Source organism: Mustela erminea, chromosome 17 (genome assembly GCF_009829155.1).
Source record: "Mustela erminea isolate mMusErm1 chromosome 17, mMusErm1.Pri, whole genome shotgun sequence".
Lineage (NCBI taxonomy): Eukaryota > Metazoa > Chordata > Mammalia > Carnivora > Mustelidae > Mustela > Mustela erminea.
In genome coordinates, this window is record NC_045630.1 from 21823544 (window position 1) to 21844101 (window position 20558).

The 20558-nt window shown below is 37.0% G+C and overlaps 2 protein-coding genes across 5 annotated transcripts in view; one reads left to right on the forward strand and one right to left on the reverse strand.

The window, feature by feature from the left end:
• Positions 1–4810, reverse strand: part of TPR (translocated promoter region, nuclear basket protein) — a 65430-nt gene extending 60620 nt beyond the window's left edge. For all 3 annotated transcript variants that reach the window (XM_032319111.1, XM_032319110.1, XM_032319112.1), the window contains exons 1-3: positions 4423–4810; positions 2770–2874; positions 287–360 (exon numbers count right to left, since the gene is read on the reverse strand). In XM_032319111.1, coding sequence (XP_032175002.1) covers positions 287–360; positions 2770–2874; positions 4423–4573 — 330 coding nt within the window. In that variant the 5' untranslated portion in view covers positions 4574–4810. The remainder of the gene's footprint in view (positions 1–286; positions 361–2769; positions 2875–4422) is intronic.
• A 265-nt stretch (positions 4811–5075) lies between these two features.
• Positions 5076–20558, forward strand: part of ODR4 (odr-4 GPCR localization factor homolog) — a 38516-nt gene continuing 23033 nt past the window's right edge. Inside the window, exons 1-8 of one of the 2 annotated variants that reach the window (XM_032319121.1) lie at positions 5076–5491; positions 7925–8045; positions 10602–10739; positions 14327–14422; positions 16690–16796; positions 18457–18493; positions 19268–19408; positions 20411–20506. In XM_032319121.1, coding sequence (XP_032175012.1) covers positions 7947–8045; positions 10602–10739; positions 14327–14422; positions 16690–16796; positions 18457–18493; positions 19268–19408; positions 20411–20506 — 714 coding nt within the window. In that variant the 5' untranslated portion in view covers positions 5076–5491; positions 7925–7946. The remainder of the gene's footprint in view (positions 5492–7924; positions 8046–10601; positions 10740–14326; positions 14423–16689; positions 16797–18456; positions 18494–19267; positions 19409–20410; positions 20507–20558) is intronic. The other variant, XM_032319122.1, reaches the window with a different exon arrangement.

The window sequence follows — 20558 nt, forward strand, 5'->3', positions numbered from 1 at the left end:
GCACTTCACTTACAATGTGAATTTTTTAAAAAATCACCACCTTAATAGCTATAGTGTTTAAACAAATTTTTTTTTTTATAGTAAGTACCAACATATTCTGATGAGTAAAAGAAATACCTAATCAATAAACATATAAAGGTCCAATTAAGGAATTTATATATATGCATTTCGGGTAGTAGTTTCTCCTAATAGAACAAGTTTCACCATCCCATTAAGTAACACAAAACAGAATACTTCCTCAAGTATCATGTTTATAGTTAGCTTTATTCATAGGAATAACTTTTACCTGAATGGCAATATTGCGATCCTGAGCAACTTCAAGTTCTTTATTTTTCTCAGTTAGTGCCTTCAGTTGATTGTCTGGATAAAAGGAATTTTATGAATATATACACAGAAACTTACAAACTACAATGACAGTTTTCATCCAACTGCCACCCATATACATGTTTTAAAATGAAGAAACTGAGTCTCAGAAAGGCTGAGTTATAGAACACAGTATCACAGTATTTCAAATTCATGACTATGCCAAATTTAATCCTAAACCAAAATTTGTATATTTTTAAAAAAGATTTTATTTATTTGAGAGAGAGAGAGCACGCGTGCAGAAGCAGTGGGAGCAGCAGAAGGGGAGGGAGAAGCAGGCTCTCTGATGAGCAGGGAGGTTAATGCAGGGCTCAATTCAGGACCCTGGGATCAAGGCCTGACCTGAAGGCAGACACTAACCAACTGAGCCACCCAGGTGCCCCTCTTATTTATTTATTTTTAGCATCATGTCCAGTGTGGACCCCGACACAGTGATCAAACTCAAGACCCTGAGATCTCGACCTCAGCTGAAACCAACAGTCAGATGCCCAACCGACTGAGCCACCCAGGTGCCCCAAGACCAGATTTTTAAATAAGCTATTCCTGTGTCCAAAATCATATTTGTGATCATTCAAACCAACATTTATAGGAAAAAACATATACACTTAGCACTTCAATAATTTTTCAATGATTCCTCTAAGTCAATCATAACAATGAATAATATTTGCAAATCAGAAGAGTAAAGACAAAACCAAGATCAACAGACTAAATTTGAACTATATAAAATGTATACAAAGTAAATAACAACAACGGATCATTGTGATTCAGCTTGTTTATCGCTCTAAAAAGAGCCTTCAACGTGGAGGAAAAAAAATTATGCTTGAAACTGAACTACCTCCCCTTGACAGTTTCTTTTCTAAATGCATGCAGATAACTAGGAAAAACAGACTTTCTGAAACACACCTATGTTATGTTCTGGCAATTTAATAAGTAAATACATTATTACTACTTCCAAACTTTAGTTCTATTTAAATAACTGGATTATAGGGGAAAACCCTGCTAAATTAGTCTGAATTTTCTATTCTGCATTAATATTATATACTGTTTTCCAAACTTATAGATCTGGGATGATAAACTGAAAAAACACGAACATAACTGTATACCCTAGAAAGTCATACTTTAGATATGTGTCTAGGTTTATCCTTATCTTCTCCTCCACTTCCTTCTTCTCCTTATCCTTCTTCTCCTCCTCCTCCCTCTTCCATACTGCATAAAAGAAGCTTTAATCATGGTAATTTTCCTGAAATTCTTTAGCACCTCAGCTCTACAGACCTAGTTATTATGCCAAGGCAGAACTATATACAGATAATGAACCAGATCTAGCTACTTGATAAATTACTTGTGCCCTCATTACCTATGTATATATATCATTATACATATATTTTAAAAATTAAGCGTTTCAAAATTAGCTGGAAAAAAATTATGATCTAAATAGTTGATGGGCACAGACCTGGTTAAGAAAAAAGGCTGAAATATTAACCATTCTTTTATTAGTTTCCTGTGTTCCCGATCAAATTAAAAATCCAGCTATATCTAAGAACAAATATTATGCCCCCACTCTACAAAGATCTTTTCTGACATTTGCTTTCTCCCATCATAAGCAAAGCAATAATACACATCATTTTCCCGAGAAATGCCAGGACCTTTAAATGAGATCTTGTGTATCTTCTAGAACTTAATGATATAAGAAACTTATTAAAAAGGAAATTACACAGGGCACCTGAGCAGAACAGGCTGTTAAGCATGTGACTCTTGTTTTCAGCTCAGGTCATGATCTCAGGGGGCTGATACTGAGCCTCATGTGGGGGTCCACGCTCAGCTTTGCTAACAATTCTCTCCCCTGCCCCTTGTACTTTCTCTAAAAATAAATAAATCTTAAGAAAAAAAAAAAAAAAGGAAAAAAAAAACGAAATTACTCATCTTTCCCAAGAAACAGGTTTTAAAGAGGAAATACCCTGGAATTCATAAATACTTATTTCTAACATAATAATGAAATTAATAGGCTTTAATCTTCAACAAATTAAAAATAATTCTCTCCTTAATTACATTTTCAGTTGCATAATGCATTATGACTTTTAAAAATGCTTTCAAACAACTCTCATTTTATCTGTACAGTTATGTAAGCTGATGGACAGGTGGTTCTAGTCATTTTGTATGTCATGATTTACATATGACAAGAGCTTTTATAGCAGTCAAAATTAGAACCCAGGTCTCCTGACCATAAATTAAACGATATGTTCTTCATAAAGTTTTTACCATCAAGTGAAAACTCCAAATACCACTATAAATGAAAACAACAACAATCTGTATTTTCATAAATAGTAAATCAATGTTTCCGAAGCATAGAAAAAAGTGCCTAAAGAGCTCCATACTACAAAAATAACATAAGGATGTAAAAATACTTACTGAGCTTCTCTAGGTCAAGCCTCAAGCTTTGACACTCTCGGGTTTCATTCACAAGTCTCTCCTGACTGTGGGACAGCCTCTTCTCTATCTCAAAGTACTGTTGTTCTTCAGAAGCAGAGAAAAAAATAAAATCAAACACACATGTACACACAGTCAATATGCTACTTATTTTTTAACGATGTTGATTTTAGTATTTACGACACAGTATTTGAATTGCACTCCAAATAAGAGAATCTGAGTAAAGATAAAGAAGAGCACTGAAAGAACTTCAACATTTCCAGCTGACTTGCATGAACATAACAAAAGAAAATAAGACCTACAGGGGGTTTTCCAACTTCTACGTCTGTTCCACAAGACTGAAATTCTTCAAGGTAGGCAATATGTCTTAGTACTTATCTCTGTATTTTCCCCAAATATCAGTAGACATTTTATCATAAAGCACACACACATACAAAAAACAAACAAACAAAACCCCAAAAAACCTTATTAAATGGAGGGAAAAAAAGGATTAAACACTGCTTTGTTTTAAAAGGTTCTGTTGAGGGTGCTTGGGTTATGGACATTGGGGAAGGCATGTGCTATGGTGGGTGCTGTGAAGTGTGCAAACCTGGCGATTCACGGGCCTGTGCCCCTGGGGCTAATAATACATTATATGTTCCTAAAAAATTAAAAATTAAAAAAAAAAAAACTGGGGGAAAAAAAAAGGTTCTGTTGAAAGACTCAAATATCCAAAAACATAAAATAATTAATCTTATGTAAAAAATGAGTTAACTTTACAGGGGAAGGACTGAGTGTGTCCTGTTCAGCACAGTATCAAGCACAAAGACGACAATCAATATTTATGTATAAGTTAATGAACAGACGCGTTGTATCATCAGTGTTGGGATTCAGAGAATTACTTTTTGACACCAATTCCCCCCACACCCCCAGGTGAACCAGGACAAATAACAGTTTGAATTTCACTAACGGCAGTTTGTATGATTTTAATCTTTCTTACCGGATATTCAAGTTACTATTGTCGGTAACTTTCTTATTTGAGGGTCTACTGTAAGTACCTATCAACGGGTCTTTAAACCCCAACTTTTAGAGAAAAATCCGATGGATCAAACTCATTTACGTTCGCTGTGTTTCCAATGCTGTCTTAGGCACCTACTCTTTTATCCGACCATCTAGTTCGTCACCTCAACAGCGCGCAGGACTGAAAAACAGAACTAAGTGCGCGAAGCAGTCAATTAGACAAATACCTCTGAAGGCAGGTGTGCAGAAAAGCGAGCGGAAATTACCCGCAAGGCAACATATAGATAGAGTATTCCAGGTGTAGAGACAGGCGCCGCAGCCTCGCGCTAGCCCGGAGTAAACCCACCCAGATCTTCGCAATTTCTACGTGCCGAACCCTAAGGGTCCCTCAGTAAGACCACAGTAATTACGAAGAAAACGGAACGAAGTGTAAATTCCGTTTAAAACAAACAAAAAGGCGCCTTCTTCTCAAACTGTGAGAGGAGGTAAAAGAAGGCCTCGGGGCGATCCAAGGCGCCGGGGAAGTGATGCCACCGGGGAAGTCGTAGGCAGAGAGCCAGCTCGCAAGGGGAGAAGACCAGCCACAGCTAAGGAGTCGGGCCCAGCATCAAGAGCGGGAAGACTGTCGCCACTTACCACTCTCCACCTTAAATTTCTCATGCCGCCCCTTCAGGCCATCGATCTCGGATTGCTGGTCCGCGAGGAACTTCTCCAGTTTGTTCTGGACGGACTTAGGCAGCTTGTTCAGCTCTGTGCGCTCCAGGACTTGCTGCAACACAGCCGCCATGTCGATCGGGCCGGAGGCCGCGGGGCCAGCAGCCTGCGCAGCAGAAACCGACAAGAAAGGCGAAGACCAAGAGGACCCAGAAGCCTGGGCGGCCGCCTCGGCCACCTCGCTCCGTGGCTCGCGTGCGCCTGCCCGCCGGAGGCTCCCGCGGCGGGACCCTGGGAAATCGAGTCCAGCCTTAGCGCCGGCACCAAACGCGCCCGCGCCCGAAATGCGCGCGCAGCCGCCGGAAGCGGGGCACCCTGGGAAACCGAGTTCAGCCGCGGCCTCTGACCCAGTCTGATTTCCGGTTCCCCAGTCCACCCGCCTCAAGCCGCGCGGGCCTGCGGGAAACGTAGTGTTTTTCTCAACCCCTTCCGTGAGCCTGATTGCGCACCGCCCATTCAGCTCCCTTTTTTTTTCCCCGCCCCCCACGGTCTCCTCCCCCGGCAGCATGACCACTATCCGCGAGGTGGCGCCACAGAGTACTCGTCAACTCACGTCCCTCCCGGAAAAGCAAGGCGGCCTTACCGTCAAAGCTCCGGGATGCCATGGGTCGTCCTCTTTGACGGCTTCTAGACACTGAACCACTAGAGGGCATCGGTCCGGGAGGGACTGGACGGCAGTCCCCGGGCTACCGCCACGCTCTCAATGGCGCCCGAAGGGGGCGGGGTGGCGACCGCAGTCGCTTTGGCTGAGGTACTGCGGTGAAGGAAGGGGGGGCTGCGTGCGTCATCAGACGGCGCCACCCGACTCCAGAGACCCTGGGTTTCAAGTGGGAAGTGAGGTGTGGGAAGTTTGTCGCTTTCTGATGAATTCATTGGCCGTGGAATTTGGACCCGAGGGGAATCTGGCTTGTACTTGCCCCTTAAGTCCCCTTCTGAGAAGGACTGACAGTTTGACAGATTTGTCTGTCACACGGGCACATTCAGAGCGCAGGTGAGTCAGCCTTCGGGTGTAAGAAGTGTCTGTGAGGGTTGAGTGTGTGCGCTCGGGCTCAGGAGGAAGAAAAGGAACCGAGTGTAGGAAACATAGGGGCAGAGTCTCGGGTACCACATTCAAGCCCAGTTATGACAGAACTTACTTTAAGACGGCGGACTTAGATGCCTTTGGTATGTGGCGGGGCGGGTGATAGCGAACCAACAGGAATTGACGGATCCTGGTTAATTTTTCAGGGGGAGGATTTAAAGTAATGCAGGAGGGCTTTGTAGCCTTTGTTTTTATGTTTTAAGGTAATACTGTAGAAAGGGCTACCATATGCTTCTATTTTCAAGATGGAATAACCGTTATAACAAAAGTTTTAAAACACATGCTTAAAAACCGCTTATCACCTTGCCTCCGTCATGGAACTGCTTGTGTCCAGATCGGGATTCTGTGACTTCTATGCTGAATCTGTAGATTATTTCATGATTAATTACTCTTCCGAAAGAATTCTTAACTTCTTCAGTGAAAATAAAGCAATTCCCAATTCATTCCCCCTCCCCCCCACTCAGTTCCCACAGTAGCAGCCCTTTTGTGATTATTATTAAGGACAAGTTGATTCCTCCCCAAAATATTTTATATACGCACTTTAATTAAGGTTGCTGGTATGCGTAGTACTGCATTATGCCCTTGGCTATTTGGAAAATGCAGATATCCTCTACTGGGAATCAACAGTCCTAAACCTAGATAGATTTTCAGACTTGCCTGATTCAAAATCTTTATTTTGTAGACTAGAAAACCAGAGTACAAAGAGATTGAATTGTCTCAAGTCGCAATGCTTGGACAACTTGCACACCTTATGCTGTCACACAGTGCTTTAGGATAAATTGAACTGTTTTAGGCAAGATCTGTGTTTTTAGTAGTGCCCTTTGTAAAGTATCGTTGGCTATATTTTAAAGTTTTGAAGAAGCATTAAAGTAGTATGATTACTGGGTGATGCCTTGGAAAAATAAGATTGGGAAGTTACATATAACTTTGGAGTCACTGTCACTGCTTTTTCTCTCAAAAATTATTACGGCAGAAGGAAAAGGAGTGGAATAGCGTGACGGAGAAGAGGGAAGCTTAATATGTTAAGGCACTATTAAAAGTGGAAAACTTTTAAATTTATAGCAGCATTAATGATTTAGATAGGCAGTTGTAGACTTAGTCTAAAAATAACTCTTGTGCAAACCAAATTTACTTGCAGTTGTTGGAAAAGAGCTGGGAAGAAATTGAATGCACTTTGAGACAAAACTGAACATGCTCTTTGAAAAAACAACATCCAGTAGGCAATTTCAGACTGGAACCAGTTCTCTGGGCTTTACTTTTAGAGTAATGCAAAATCATTGTGATTGGAGGTTTACTTAACTGGTGGCGGATACACCACCCTACCTCATCTGCAATTGCCTTGACTTTGTTGTACTAAATAAGACTGAAACTTTTTGCACAATTGAAATGACTATTTTTTCTATTCAAAATGCTGCAACTGCTATTTACAAACTGGAGAGAGAGAACAAGCACAGGAGTGCAGAACAGGACCACCCTTTGTAAAGGTTTAACTGAGAGACTGGGTATGATTCCTCAGCATGAACTTAGCATTTAAAGGCATGGATTCTAGGGTGAGACTGCCTGAGTTTATAAATCCCACCTGAGTTTAAGTCCCACCTTTGCCATTTACCAGCTTTGTTGCTTAGCAAGTTACATTGCTTTTCTTCCTTTTGGTTTTTCATCTATAAAACAGGATTTATAATAATAGTACCTACCTCCTGGAGTTTTTGTGAACATTACAGATGTTTCCATATATAAAGTACTTAGAAAAAACTCTGTAAATGTTCATTATTATTGCACTGCTGCTTATCGAATTCCATAATTCTAATTATGCTGTGAGTTACTCAAGGCCATAGGTCAAGTATTATTCATCTTTGTGCCATCCCACTTGCCACAATTTCTAGCACACAGTAATTCTTCATAGTATGCTTATTGAGTCTCAATGAATTTGGTCTCTCCCTGCTAAGAGCAGTTCAGAAATTGTCCTCTTTCCTGTTTTAGAAATGATTACAATAAGGCTCAGGAATAGACTATCAAAAATGATACAACTAAGGAGTAGTAAATAAATTAGGTGTGTTGATTAGTAGGTTAGCATTCTCTCCCTTTATCTTAGATAATGGAAGTGAGTTTTATCTTTTATGGCAACTCTAGCTGATCGGTAGTCATTCCAGGCAGCACTGTGTCGAGAATTCTGAAGCTACATTTGAACTTTGCAGGAAAGAATATCCTACCTAACAATCTCTGCAAGGCATGGGATAGTAATCAGGATGGTACTACTTCTGTTGCTATATAACCCCCATGACAAAAACATTGCAAATTATATTTTTACCTAAAAATGGCATGTATCTTTTTCTTGTAATTTAGGAGATTGAATTAGTTCCCGATAATGGGAAGAACCTACATTGTAGAAGAGACTGTTGGCCAGTATCTTTCAAACATAAATCTTCAAGGAAAGGCTTTTGTCTCAGGTCTTTTAATTGGACAGGTATGTATCTTTTAGTGCATTTATTGATAAAAATGTGCTATTTAACCATAAGCTCAAGGTTAGGGAATGGAGGAATGGAATGTAGAAGAACTTAAAATGGTCTTTGAGGAAAAATGTGGAGAAGCAGGACAAACCAAGCCCAGGTTTGCTTAAGTCAGAACACATTTCCTTTTGACAATGTAAACATAACTTATAATGTAGAAACTCCAAAATTAGAATTTCACTGGTCAGATTATGCATATTTTATTGTCTTTCCAAGGGTTTTGTACTTTCTTCTAATCTTTATTAATTCCTGGTTGTCTAATTTTTTCAAAAGTAGTTTTTGACAACTTTATTCCCATTGTTTTATCTCATTCTTGTGGCAATTAGTGGTCATGTCTTTTGTTACATGCTATGGTAATCACTGATCTTACTGAATTTTTTTTAATGTTGATTCAGTGGAGAGAGGACAAGGGAATAGAAATTTGCAAATAAAACAAATGTGACTTCCTTTTTGGAATTAATCCTTAAAAATCAATACAAAATGGAACAGAGATTTGGGCAGTTACTTTAAAAAGCATAAGCACCTGCTGATTTATTATAATTGAAGACAAATGTAATCAGCAGGGAGGATAGGTTAGCAGTAGAAAGCCATAAAAAAAGGAGAGTCATGGACAAACTGGCTATGCCACCCAAACACTATTTAGGGAAGAGTACACTGTGGCCCAAGGATTTGATTTTGATACCTAGTAGCAAAAATAGTTCTATTGTGACAATTTTCTTTCTGGATATTTATCATAATGCCTTACAACCTTCAAATTGTGTGATTAGCTTTTCTTGTTCCGATTCTACCCAGATTTTGAAGCTACTTCTCCTATAATTTGAAGCCACACGTTATCTGCTTATAAAGAATGTACTATCAAGAAGAGTCATGTGTATACCCTTCATGGTATTCTTGTTTTCAGCATCATTCTGAATGAGCTTAGTTAATGTCATTCTAGCCCTGAGAGACCAGGTCATTCTCAGGGTTTTCACAAATGTGATTTCTTAACTTGTAAGACTAACTGTATACCCTGTCCTGTTCACCCAGGTAACACTACACTATGAGACCTCTCCTTAGACAGCCAAACTACCCCTCTTGGTAATAATCTGAACTACTTTTTTTTTAAAAAGATTTAATTTATTTATTAGAGAGAGAGACAGAGCATAAGCAGGGGGAGGGGCAGAGGGAAAGGGAGAAGCAGACACCCCACTGAAGAAGTAGCCCAACACTGGCCTTGATCCCAGGATCCCTGAGATCATAACCTGAGCCAAAGGCAGCCGCCCAACTGACTGAGCCATGTAGGCTCCCTGAACTACTTTTTTATTGAGGTTACTTGCATCCAATATGGGGTTCTTTTTGTTAGCAACTTTTTTATTTAAGATTTTATATTTACCTTTATTTGAAAAAGTTTAAGGGAATAAGAGTCTCAAAGAAAGGCATCTTCAGTAAAGATAAAAGATCAGAGAGAAATACCCTCTTCCAAACTTGTCTTACTTACATAGGCTGTTTCTGGAAATTGGCAAAACTACCATCTTATAAATAAGTCTCCCACAATTTAGGGTTTTCCTTCCATGATTTCCTTATTCTGCCTTTTCATCCCTTCCAGTACGTTTCTTCTTCTTTATTCCAGGGTTCATCACTTTTTTCTTCTTTTCCTCAAGCTTGCCTGTTTCCTGCTCTCTGGGTCTTTTCTTTTTCTTTTTAAAGTCATGCTTGCTTAATCAGCACCTGCCTTTTCTTGTGTGCATTTGAATGTAACTTTCTGGAAATAACTTTTGTAGAAATAATTTCTCTTCCTTTATTTTCTATTCCAGGGTGACACTCACAGTGGCAATTTCAGGTCATGTATGAGAATGACCCCACAATAACTGGTTTTATCTGCCTTATTTTTACTTTTTCTTTACAGCAAACTCTCACTGTAGTGAGACTGAGCCATTAAAAGTTCCCTGAATTTATCTTCAGATATTCCACCTTTGGTTACCATTTAAGTGCTATTAAAACTGAGGAACATTAATCTGATATCACTTCAATTATATATCCCCCATCCCCATTGCTTTTCTGTGGACACACATATACAAGTTCCCTACTACCATTGTTTCAATGGAAGTAAGAAACACAAGGTCTATTGTTGCTTTATTTTACTGAGGTTTTATATGTGCTGAACGATTCATTCTGTTCAGATTATCTAGAAAATAAATATAACTAAAAAAAATTGATCAAAATTGATCAAAAATTGATCAAAAAAAATTGATCAAATATATTTTAGTTACAGTACAGTACATTGACTTATCCAGTAAGCTATTTATAAGGACCATTATATGATTCATATTGAAGATACCCAAACAAATATGGAGGTGATATTAAGTATATAAATAAATGATGTGTGAGGAAAACGATTTGGTTTCCTTATAGATTCCATTATAAGTATTAATAATATAAGCTGCTATGAATATTACTGTTTTTTGCATGTCACAAGAACTTTATATTCTTCAATGAGATGTCACTCTAATAAGCTTTTCTAATTTGTTTTTAAGTGTTCTTCACAAAAGGATTATATCATTCTTGCCACTAGAACACCACCCAAAGAGGAACAAAATGAGAACCTCAAACATCAACAAAAAGCTAAGTTGGATAACTTGGATGAAGAATGGGCCACAGAACATGCCAACCAGGTTACCATATTTGTCTTTTCATATAGTTAAGTTGTGCTTATTGACCAACAGAACAAAAGCACTTCATCCTCAGGTTACTAGATTAGGACCTCAGAATACTCATTTTAAATTTTCAAAACTTATGTAGTATATCAGTGATAGAAAAATTTTTCTGTTCTGTTCTGTTTTGTCCATGATTATATTTTTCATTTGCTGACTACTTGTGTCTAATTTTAAAAAGCATTTTTTTACTTGAGGTTAAATAACCCACTCAAGATTACATAATAAGTGATGGAACTGGGATTTGAACCCAGGCAGTCTGATTTGAAAGCCTTTGATTTTATGTGCTATGCTTTTCGATTGTTAACCTTTATGCTTTTTAATGTTTAAAAACCTTTATGTTTTTTAATCTCTTTTTGTTATTGGTCCTTTAGCTTATTTCCAAGTGTTCTTTAAAATAATACTTGTTATTGATGATAAAGTTGCTGGTCAGGTTGTTTCAAATACTTAATATAGGTACTGAGAGAATAAAATGATGGTTTGGTTAGGTTCTTTTTAATGTCCTTAGAATGTATGTTGTAACCAAAATGAAAGACATTACCACAAGAGAAATGGGGAAAAAGTAGGAAAGTGCTATAAGAATATAGGATGCTGAATAATGAAATACCTGCCAATGGCTGGAATCAAAAGGCTTCACAGAAGTTTCTGAACATGTAAGGTGAATAGGACTGTCAGTAGAAATCAGAGAACACATTGAACACGCAAAGGACAGTATGAATAAATGACCCAAAGTTATGAAAGTTAAGGGAAGGAGTTGGGGCAGAGCAAGCAATTGAGTATAATTGAAATACAGGTATGTAAAAGAATGTATTTAGACAGAAGGCTGGAAGGGGCCAGTTTATAGATGGTTTTAGAGTGCCATCCTAAGAAGTGAGGAATTTCTTTGATAGATAGTAGCTCTGTGGTAGGCTCTCAGAGCTCCCTATCTTGAGAAGCAATTAATATGATTGATCAGTAATTGAGAAAATAATTTCAATATCTTGATATAGTGTAAATGTAAGGTAGAGAGACTGAACATCATTTACTGTAATAGTTCAAAAAAAGATGATGTGAGCCCATACTAGACTTAGTTTTACGAGGATAGGTCATATCTGTTTTGTTTATGACTATATCCTTAGTGCCACGCATACTATTTCCATGGTTTACATGAACTCCAAAATTGAATAAATGAATGCATGAATTAACTAATGCAGTGAGCTAAAATTTCATTGCCAAAACACTGTAGTCACAGAGCTAGTAGTAAGATGATTTAGGGACCAAGTAGACTGGGAGTGAGGAGTATTTGAGAAAGTAGCTAAAGATGACAGAGTTTTCTAACCTGGATGTCTAGGAAGATGGTATTGGCCTTCTCATAGGAGGAAACAGATTTGGGAGTAGGTAAGAGGGAAAGCTGAGTAAATACACTTAAAAGTAGTCATTGAATAGATTATGTCAATTAATAGGATATGTGAGAGTATGGTGAAAGTAATCATTTCCATCTCCCATCAACTTTAAATTTTTCAGAGAGGCACATGTTTATCTGTAGGTGTGTATGTGTTTGTGATGGGGGTTGGTGTGTAGTAAAAGAATCTAAGAAATTTTTAATATCATCTTCTAATGAAAATATTAAATATTTTAAACTTAAATTCCCAATGGTTTCTAAATAATTTTGACCTGGTTTTTTGTTTCTCATAAAATTACATACTTATACAAATGTATATAGCATATATACACACATATGTATAGAGAGATGTATGTCATATCTGTATGCATACAAAGAAAATTTTTATAACAAAATAGGTTGACTTTTTTGCCTCTAGAAAGAAATGGCTACTTTTATGTGTTGGTGATTTTGAAAATATGCATATTTCCATGCTAAATATGGAAACTTTGTTCTTTATTTGTATGTCAAGCTTTGCTTTATACGTGCTACTATAATGAATAGAATTAATGAACTCAAAGGGAAACACAAGGAGACACAATTAAATATATTCAGGTATAGACTATGGTATCTAAGAAGATTTAACTTTCTGATCAGTTTTGTGTGTGTGCTATGTGTGCACACAAAAAGCACTTTATCTCTGAGTTTAGATGGTGGAAAGAGGTTAATGTGTTATTAGGAACTAGCCACAGTCACTTGAAGAGAAATAACATATTATGGAGGACAAATTGGTAATATGGGTCAAAAACCTTAAGAATAGGCATAACTTCATGCCTCCATCAGAAAGGATGAATACCCAGCTTTTGTAGCAACATGGATGGGACTGGAAGAGATTACGCTGAGTGAAATAAGTCAAGCAGAGAGAGTCAATTATCATATGGTTTCACTTATTTGTGGAGCATAAGCATGGAGGACAAGGGGAGATGGAGAGGAGAAAGGAGTTGGGGTAAATTGGAAGGGGAGGTGAATCATGAGAGACTATGGACTCTGAAAAACAATCTGAGGGATTTGAAGTGGCAGGGGTGGTGGGAGGTTGGGGTACCAGGTGGTGGGTATTACAGAGCACGGATTGCATGGAGCACTGGTTGTGGTGAAAAAATAATGAATACTGTTGTGCTGAAAATAAATTTAAAAAAAAAAGAGAAAAAAAAAAGAATAGATATAACTTCATAAACTAGTAATCCACTTCAAGGAATTGATTCTAACCAAATAATCCCATGAACATAGAAAGTCTTGCTAGCATTTTTACAATATTATTTTAAAGAAAAATTGGAAATAACATTTATACCCAATATAATAAATAGATGTAAAAAATTGAAGTAAATGTAAAAAATAGGAAACAATGGATATTCAGGTCAGAGTCCCTCTCTTTAAATCCCAGGCTTCCCTTAAAGAACTTCCAGACCATCGCACACAAGTAATGATAAGTTCCATGGGAAAACTACACCCCAAAGCCTTGTGGGAGTTGGGAGATCAAAGTATCAGGGAAGGCAGCTTCCTCAAGCTGACTTTCATTGAAGTATTCAGTAGAATTCAGACACATAGAAGGTAAGGGAAAGTTAGTGTAGGCTGAGGGAGTAGTCTGAAAGAAGGTATAGAGTTAGCCAGATATGTGTATGGTATTTCAGGGAAAATAATGCCAAGTGAGGCCCTGCATATCAGATTAGCTGGATTTTAGAGAGTCTGAAATACCAGTAGCAGATAAAATTATATATTATTTAGGTGACAGTAGAAGCCATTAAAAAAATTTTAGAAGATATTTCAATCTGTGATCTCATTTAGGTGACAGTAGAAGCCATTAAAAAAATTTTAGAAGATATTTCAATCTGTGATCTCATGAGAAAGGATTAAAAGGTGTCATTATTAATGGTATTAAATGGCTTTAGTTATAAAGGCAAAAAATTAAGGATACTCTAGGAAGATTGTTTGTAATAATAATGCCTCATTCCTCAGGTTATCAACCATTTCTCAAGACTTTAACCCATTTTTCAAAGCTCCCACCTCAATGCTGTGCATATAGTTGGGACCCAGTGAGTGTTTGCTGATTTAATATTTAGCTTATCAAACAAAAAAGATCACATATAATGACAAATGCTTATTTTAACTGATACTATATTTCTATTTTTAGGTGTCCAGAATGCTACCAGGAGGACTTTTAGTTCTTGGAGTATTTATCATTACAACTTTAGAAATGGGAAATGATTTTCAGAATGCCCTGCGTAGAGTAAGTCTGAAATATTCTATTTTTAATCAAAACCATATATTTTTAAACAGCTGTAAGTTTAAAGATAATTTTTTACTATTACAGGACAAATTATAGTGGTTTAACAGTTTTTCTTGTACCATAGCAGTATTCTGCTAGAGCTTCCTTCTAGTTCCATGTGATTGCTGTAATGTGAAATTGACAGATTTTGTGATGCTATACCTGTTCCATTTTCTCATAATTCTGAGAGTAAAACTTTATCAGATACTTATTCTGTATTCCTGGGCAGAGTATTTATCATTAGTCACCTCTTTTTTTTTATTCCCATATCAGAAAATTGGGTAACATAGTTCTATAAATAAATATGAAGGTCTACAAGCTGTTTCCCCTTAAGTCCAAATCTAAAGCAAACTTTGTGCAGGCAGCTTTCATCTCTTTTAGTACTCAGGATCCAAAGGAGCCTTCTAAAAGTTGTTTCCCACCCTGAGAGAGGGGGGACCCTATAATCTTGAGAAGTGTAAAACCCCATAGAATCTCCAAAAAACATTTTCTGGTGTGCAGCCAATAAGAATCACAGTTTCTACAGATTCTTCCAGTTTTATAACCTTTCCTGTCAAATGTCCCTCATTAAATCTTTGTAATTTGTACCTGAGGGAGAAAGGGAAGAAAATGGAAATATTCCTGTCTCTGGCAAGTTACTCAAATTTCTGATGTTTTTTCCATTTTAAATAAACATATCTTTGACAGTTGTTCATCTTCTTTGACATTTTGAAATATCATCTAAATGTATGTGTTTTTAATCACAGTGGTTGTGCATCCTGTTGTGTTTGGCACTGGATTGAATCGGGTGAACGTAGCCTCAGTGCTAGAGAGATACAGTTGGTCCTCTTTTCCTTTTCCTTTTGTATCATTTTTGTTCCTAACAAGCAAGCAAGATCTTAGAAATGCTGTATTTCTAGACCTATGATGGTATTTATTTTTAAAAATTGTATTTATTTATTTTTTTAAAAGATTTTATTTATTTATTTGACAGATCTCAAGTGGGCATAGAAGCAGGCAGAGAGAGAGGGGGAAGCAGGCTCCCTGCTGAGCAGAGAGCCCGATGTGGGGCTTTATCCCAGGACCCTGGGATCATGACCTGAGCCGAAGGCAGAGGCTTTAACCCACTTAGACACCCAGGCACCCCTATTTATTTTTTAAATTTCTTTTCAGTGTTCCAGAATTCATTGTTTATGCACCACACCCAGTGCTCCATGCAATACATGCCCTCCATAATACCCACCACTAGGCTCACCCAACCTCCCACCCACCACCCCTCCAAAACCCTCAGATTGTTTTTTAGAGTCCACAGTCTCTCATGGTTTGTCTCCCCCTCCAATTTCCCCCAACTCCTTTCCCCTCTCCGTCTCCCCATGTCCTCCGTGTTATTCCTTATGCTCCACAAATAAGCTTGGCTTATATGCTAAGAAATGTTAAAGACATTATTGAGTGTCTGTTTTCTGACTTTACTTCTGCTGCCTATAGTGAGGAACTTTGTAAGAAGTAACCTTATAAAACTAGTGTCTCTCATAAGGTCATTGTTGAGAACTTTGTTATATTACCTACTATCACCTTTGAAGAAATTTCTTTTGATATCATTACCAAGAAAGTTGTGCCTCTTTTCATCAGTTGTGTTCAGTTTATGGACCATATGAATTAGGTAACAGATTAGACTTGTCCCTGTGTACATTATGATTAAGAAGTTTAGAGTCAAATTTATGACCCCTCTACTCATATGAAATATATGTTTCTATAATTCTTACTTGTGGCATAAATGTATGTCGCTATTTCTGATTTACTTTGCGTTTGCTGATACTGTATTTTATATGTACTTACATAGTGCCTTACATCTTTTGTGGTAGTTCATAAGAAATCCCAAATGGGTGACATGCTTCATTTTTGTAGATTAAAAATCACTTGTCATTTCTCATTCTAATTAAAACAGTCTTTATTCTATACTTCTAAACTTAAATGCTAATTATCCCAAATTAATTCCTCATGTCAGTTGATAAATGACAGTGATTTATATTTTTATAATTGGAACCCAAATTTTATAGATTCCTAAAAGTGGAATCCAAAAGGTTAATAATCAGTTTCACTCTTTGTTTTGAAGAAAACAAAATTTAATGATAGAATCATGGAATCTTAAAGCTCATTGAGAGCTGAGAGTCATAATAATGGTCTTTTTCTGCACTTACTTTTGTTCTCTTATTTTGCATTAAGTTGATGTGTGTTTTGCTCCCTTTCAGCTAGTATTTGCTATGGAAAAATCTATGAATAAAAGGAGATTATGGAATTTCACAGAAGAGGAAATCTCGGAACGAGTGACACTTCACATTTGTTCTTCCACAAAAAAGTATCTTTTATTTAGGAGTTTATATTTTAAAGTATATGATATCAAAATAATATTCTTCAAGCTTTTTTCCCAAAACATTAATTTATATCGTTTTTTTTAACTTTTTTTAAAAAGATTTTATTAATTTATTTGACAGACAGAGATCATAAGTAGGCAGAGAGGGAGGCAGAGAGAGAGGAAGGGAAGCAGACTCCCTGCTGAGCAGAGAGCCTGATGCGGGGCTTGATCCCAGGACCCTGAGATCATGACCTGAGCGGAAGGCAGAGGCTTTAACCCATTGAGCCACCCAGATGCTCCAATTAATATTGTATTTTTAAAACAGGTGTATTTTGGAAGTTTTTTCTGTAAATAATACATAATTAGGACTGCCAACAATAGTGAGAATAACAATGGCTTTATTTATTTATCTTTTTTAAAAGATAGATTTATTTATTTATTTGACAGCGATAAGTAGGCAGAGAGGCAGGCGGGTGGGGGTGGAGGAGGCTGGCTCCCTGCTGAGCAGAGAGCCCGATGCAGGGCCTGATCCCAGGACCCTGAGATCATGACCTGAGCCAAAGGCAGAGGCTTATCCCACTGAGCCACCCAGGCGCCCCGTAACAATGGCTTTAATCATGTTTTAGGATTGTTACAGAGTTTGAGAAAGGTGGCAAGGAATGGGCCTCTGAGCTCTTACCAGCCAACTACCCCATTTTTTAATGTTCAGTTAGGTCCTCTACAGAGAGGTCAATGCCCAACTGACAGGTTAGGCAAAATAATGACTAAAAGTAATGGGTAGTTCACCTCCAAACTGCTGGACAGTGTAGGACATCCAAGACATTTTTATGTCTTTAGCCGAGATCAAGTGATACTAAAAGCCTTTTTAGGGTTCTTTTCTCTACATTTTTTAGGGACAAGAGTACCTCCTAAGCTGGAGCAGCCACACCAGGGAAGCGAAGTGGTGCGAGGAACCAGTAAGTTAGGGCTTGAAGAGACAAAATTCAAAAACTGATCATTTCTGCAGAAGCTGAGCTTGTAACTCCTTTGGTATTTAAAAGTGGGCCTGGGCCTTTGACCCAATGAACATTTTCAGACTTGACTGCATTCAAAACAGCACTCCTATTTGTTTGTTTTATTTATTTATTTGACAGAGAGATAGAGAGCACAAGTAGGCAGAGCGGCTGGCAGAGGGAGAGGAGAAGCAGGCTGTCCGCTGAGCAGGGAGCCCAATGCAGGGCTCAATCCCAGGACTCTGGGATCGTGACCTGAGCCAAAGGCAGCTGCTTATCCGACTGAGCCACCCAGGCACCCCAGCACTCCTGTTTGTTACAGAGGATGTGTATTTGAGGAAAATTTTGCAAGTGCTTCCATTCTATTCATTGTGATTAGCAGGATTTTAAGCAATAGGGAATAGTACCACAAATTTTATAGTCAGAGCAGTTTTTGTGTACATATATATTAGTTTATACAAAATGTGAATATATATATGCTTATTTACACGTTATGTCTGTATTTGTGCAAACGTACATATAGATGTATATGTGTAAATATTTTAGTATATGAAGTATGATTTTATAAAAACTCTCGGATGCGTGTACTTTATTTTTAATTTTTGATGGCTTATTTTCTTTTGATTATGAAGAATTCTCTTTTTGGTTATTTCTGTCCTTAATCCATAAAGAATATTTTGTCGAACTTATGATATCCATGATCCAAAGGTAAGAAAAATTGCTTTTTAAAGATTTTTGTATTACAAAGTATTTTTAAAATAAAATTCAGTTATTTAGTTTTAATAATTTTTGGTGCTTTCACTTCCTATCAATGTCCACAACCAGCTGTACTTTTTATTTTGGAGTAGGATTAATTTCATTACAAGCAAGGAAAATTTTTTTTTTCATTGTTCAAATATTTTTCTTAAGCCCTCTCTACCTATTTATGCATTTAGTGTTATATCTGAGAGGCTGGTAGTAAAAGCATCTGGGCTTTTGGTAGTTACATTGCCTAGTAAACAGGCTACCTACTAGAAGAATCCAGACTAAAATTTTGCTACGGTGTCTAAAAACAATATGAAAAACTAACTTCACAGTATTGTGTTAGCAAGGATAGGACAGAAAGGAGAACATCTGGCACCTGATAGTCACTCAGTTGATTATTTGCTCCACATAGAAGCTTCCAAATTGACACTGTTGAAGTTGCAGCTGAGAAGCAGAGGACTTGTCAGAATTCTACATGAATTATCTGATTCTTTTCCCCCTAGCACTGGGGGTTGGAATTGCCAAGGCTGCCTGGAATGTATTAAAGAATAGGGAATTTAATGCATGATTTATTTCTATTTAGTTTTAACCTGTGCCCTGTGATGAAAGAAGTTGGCCAAATATGTTAGATATCAGTTTGTATGAGTTATTAGCTTGTATATTTTATGATATTTTATTGACCATGTATTTTACCTAAATCACATATCTTGTGTTTTTCCACCTTCCCCACTGCTAAAGAGTTCAGCAAAACCAGCAGATTGGAAGTATCAAAATGGACTGTCAACTTCATGGCTTTCATTAGAGTGTATAGTTCATATTAATATTCACATCCCGCTCTCTACCACTTCTGTCAGCTATACTCTGGAGAAAAATACAAAGGTATCAAGGCAAAATGAATTTTCTGTAGTGATCACTGAACAGATAATCTGCTTTTATTCTGGTTATCTATGCCATTCATTTTGTAATTCTCAAAAATTGCATGCTAATTATAATGATATTATTATGGGTGACTAATGTATTACCCCAGTCAAATTAGAAATTTAGAGATAGCACAGCATTATATTACTAATGTATTTAGCATAATAGGTGCTCCATAAATATTTGTTGATTAACATGTAGTTAAGTATATTGTAAAATATAGTTACATAAAATTTAATTATATAAAAAGTATACTGTTTGGTCTTCTTTTTTCTCTTGGTCTTTAGTTTTATTTTCTTCTTTCCAGCCCTTTTGTATTTTTATACCATTCTTTTATTCATATCTCATTTCTCTTCTTTTTTCCTGTGGAAGCAAATGGAGCTTGCTTATTTTTTCCTCTTTAGTACTGCTTTATAGATTCTTGAGATTCTTTCTCTTTTCTCACTTTTCATATAATGGGAATTATTGACTTTTATTTGACTCTGATCATGTACTTATTAAGCCTCCTAAGTGTGTGATATGAATGTTATTTGGGATAAAGATTAGAAAAACTATTATTTAATATGGCTAAGTTGCCAAAATTTGGGGATATACTTTTTTGTTATTGTTTATGAGACTGAACAAAGTCAAGCATAGGGAATGTAGTCAGTGATATTATAATACTGTTGTGTGGTGATAGATGGTAGCTACACTTGTGAGTATAGCATAATGTATAAATAAGTTGGATCACTATGTTGTATATCTGAAACTAATGTAACATTGTGTGTCAACTATAAGCAGACATTTTTAAAAAATATATGAAGGAAAAAAAATGGCAAAATGTTAACTCAAGAAATAAATACCACATTACTGATTATTACCACATTAACATTTTAGTTTATTAGGTGGAAAAAAGTGGGCCCTAGGGAGATTAATTGAAATGACATTATATCTGAAAGATATCCATGTTGTGTTCCTTTTAAGAATGGACTTGCACGCTGGGCTAAGCAAATAGAAAATGGTGTTTATTTGATTAATGGACAAGTTAAAGATGAAGATGGTGATCTGTTAGAAGGACAGGTGAGTTGAGAGAAAATCAGCTTACTAATGAAATTATTTGTGCTTGAGGAAA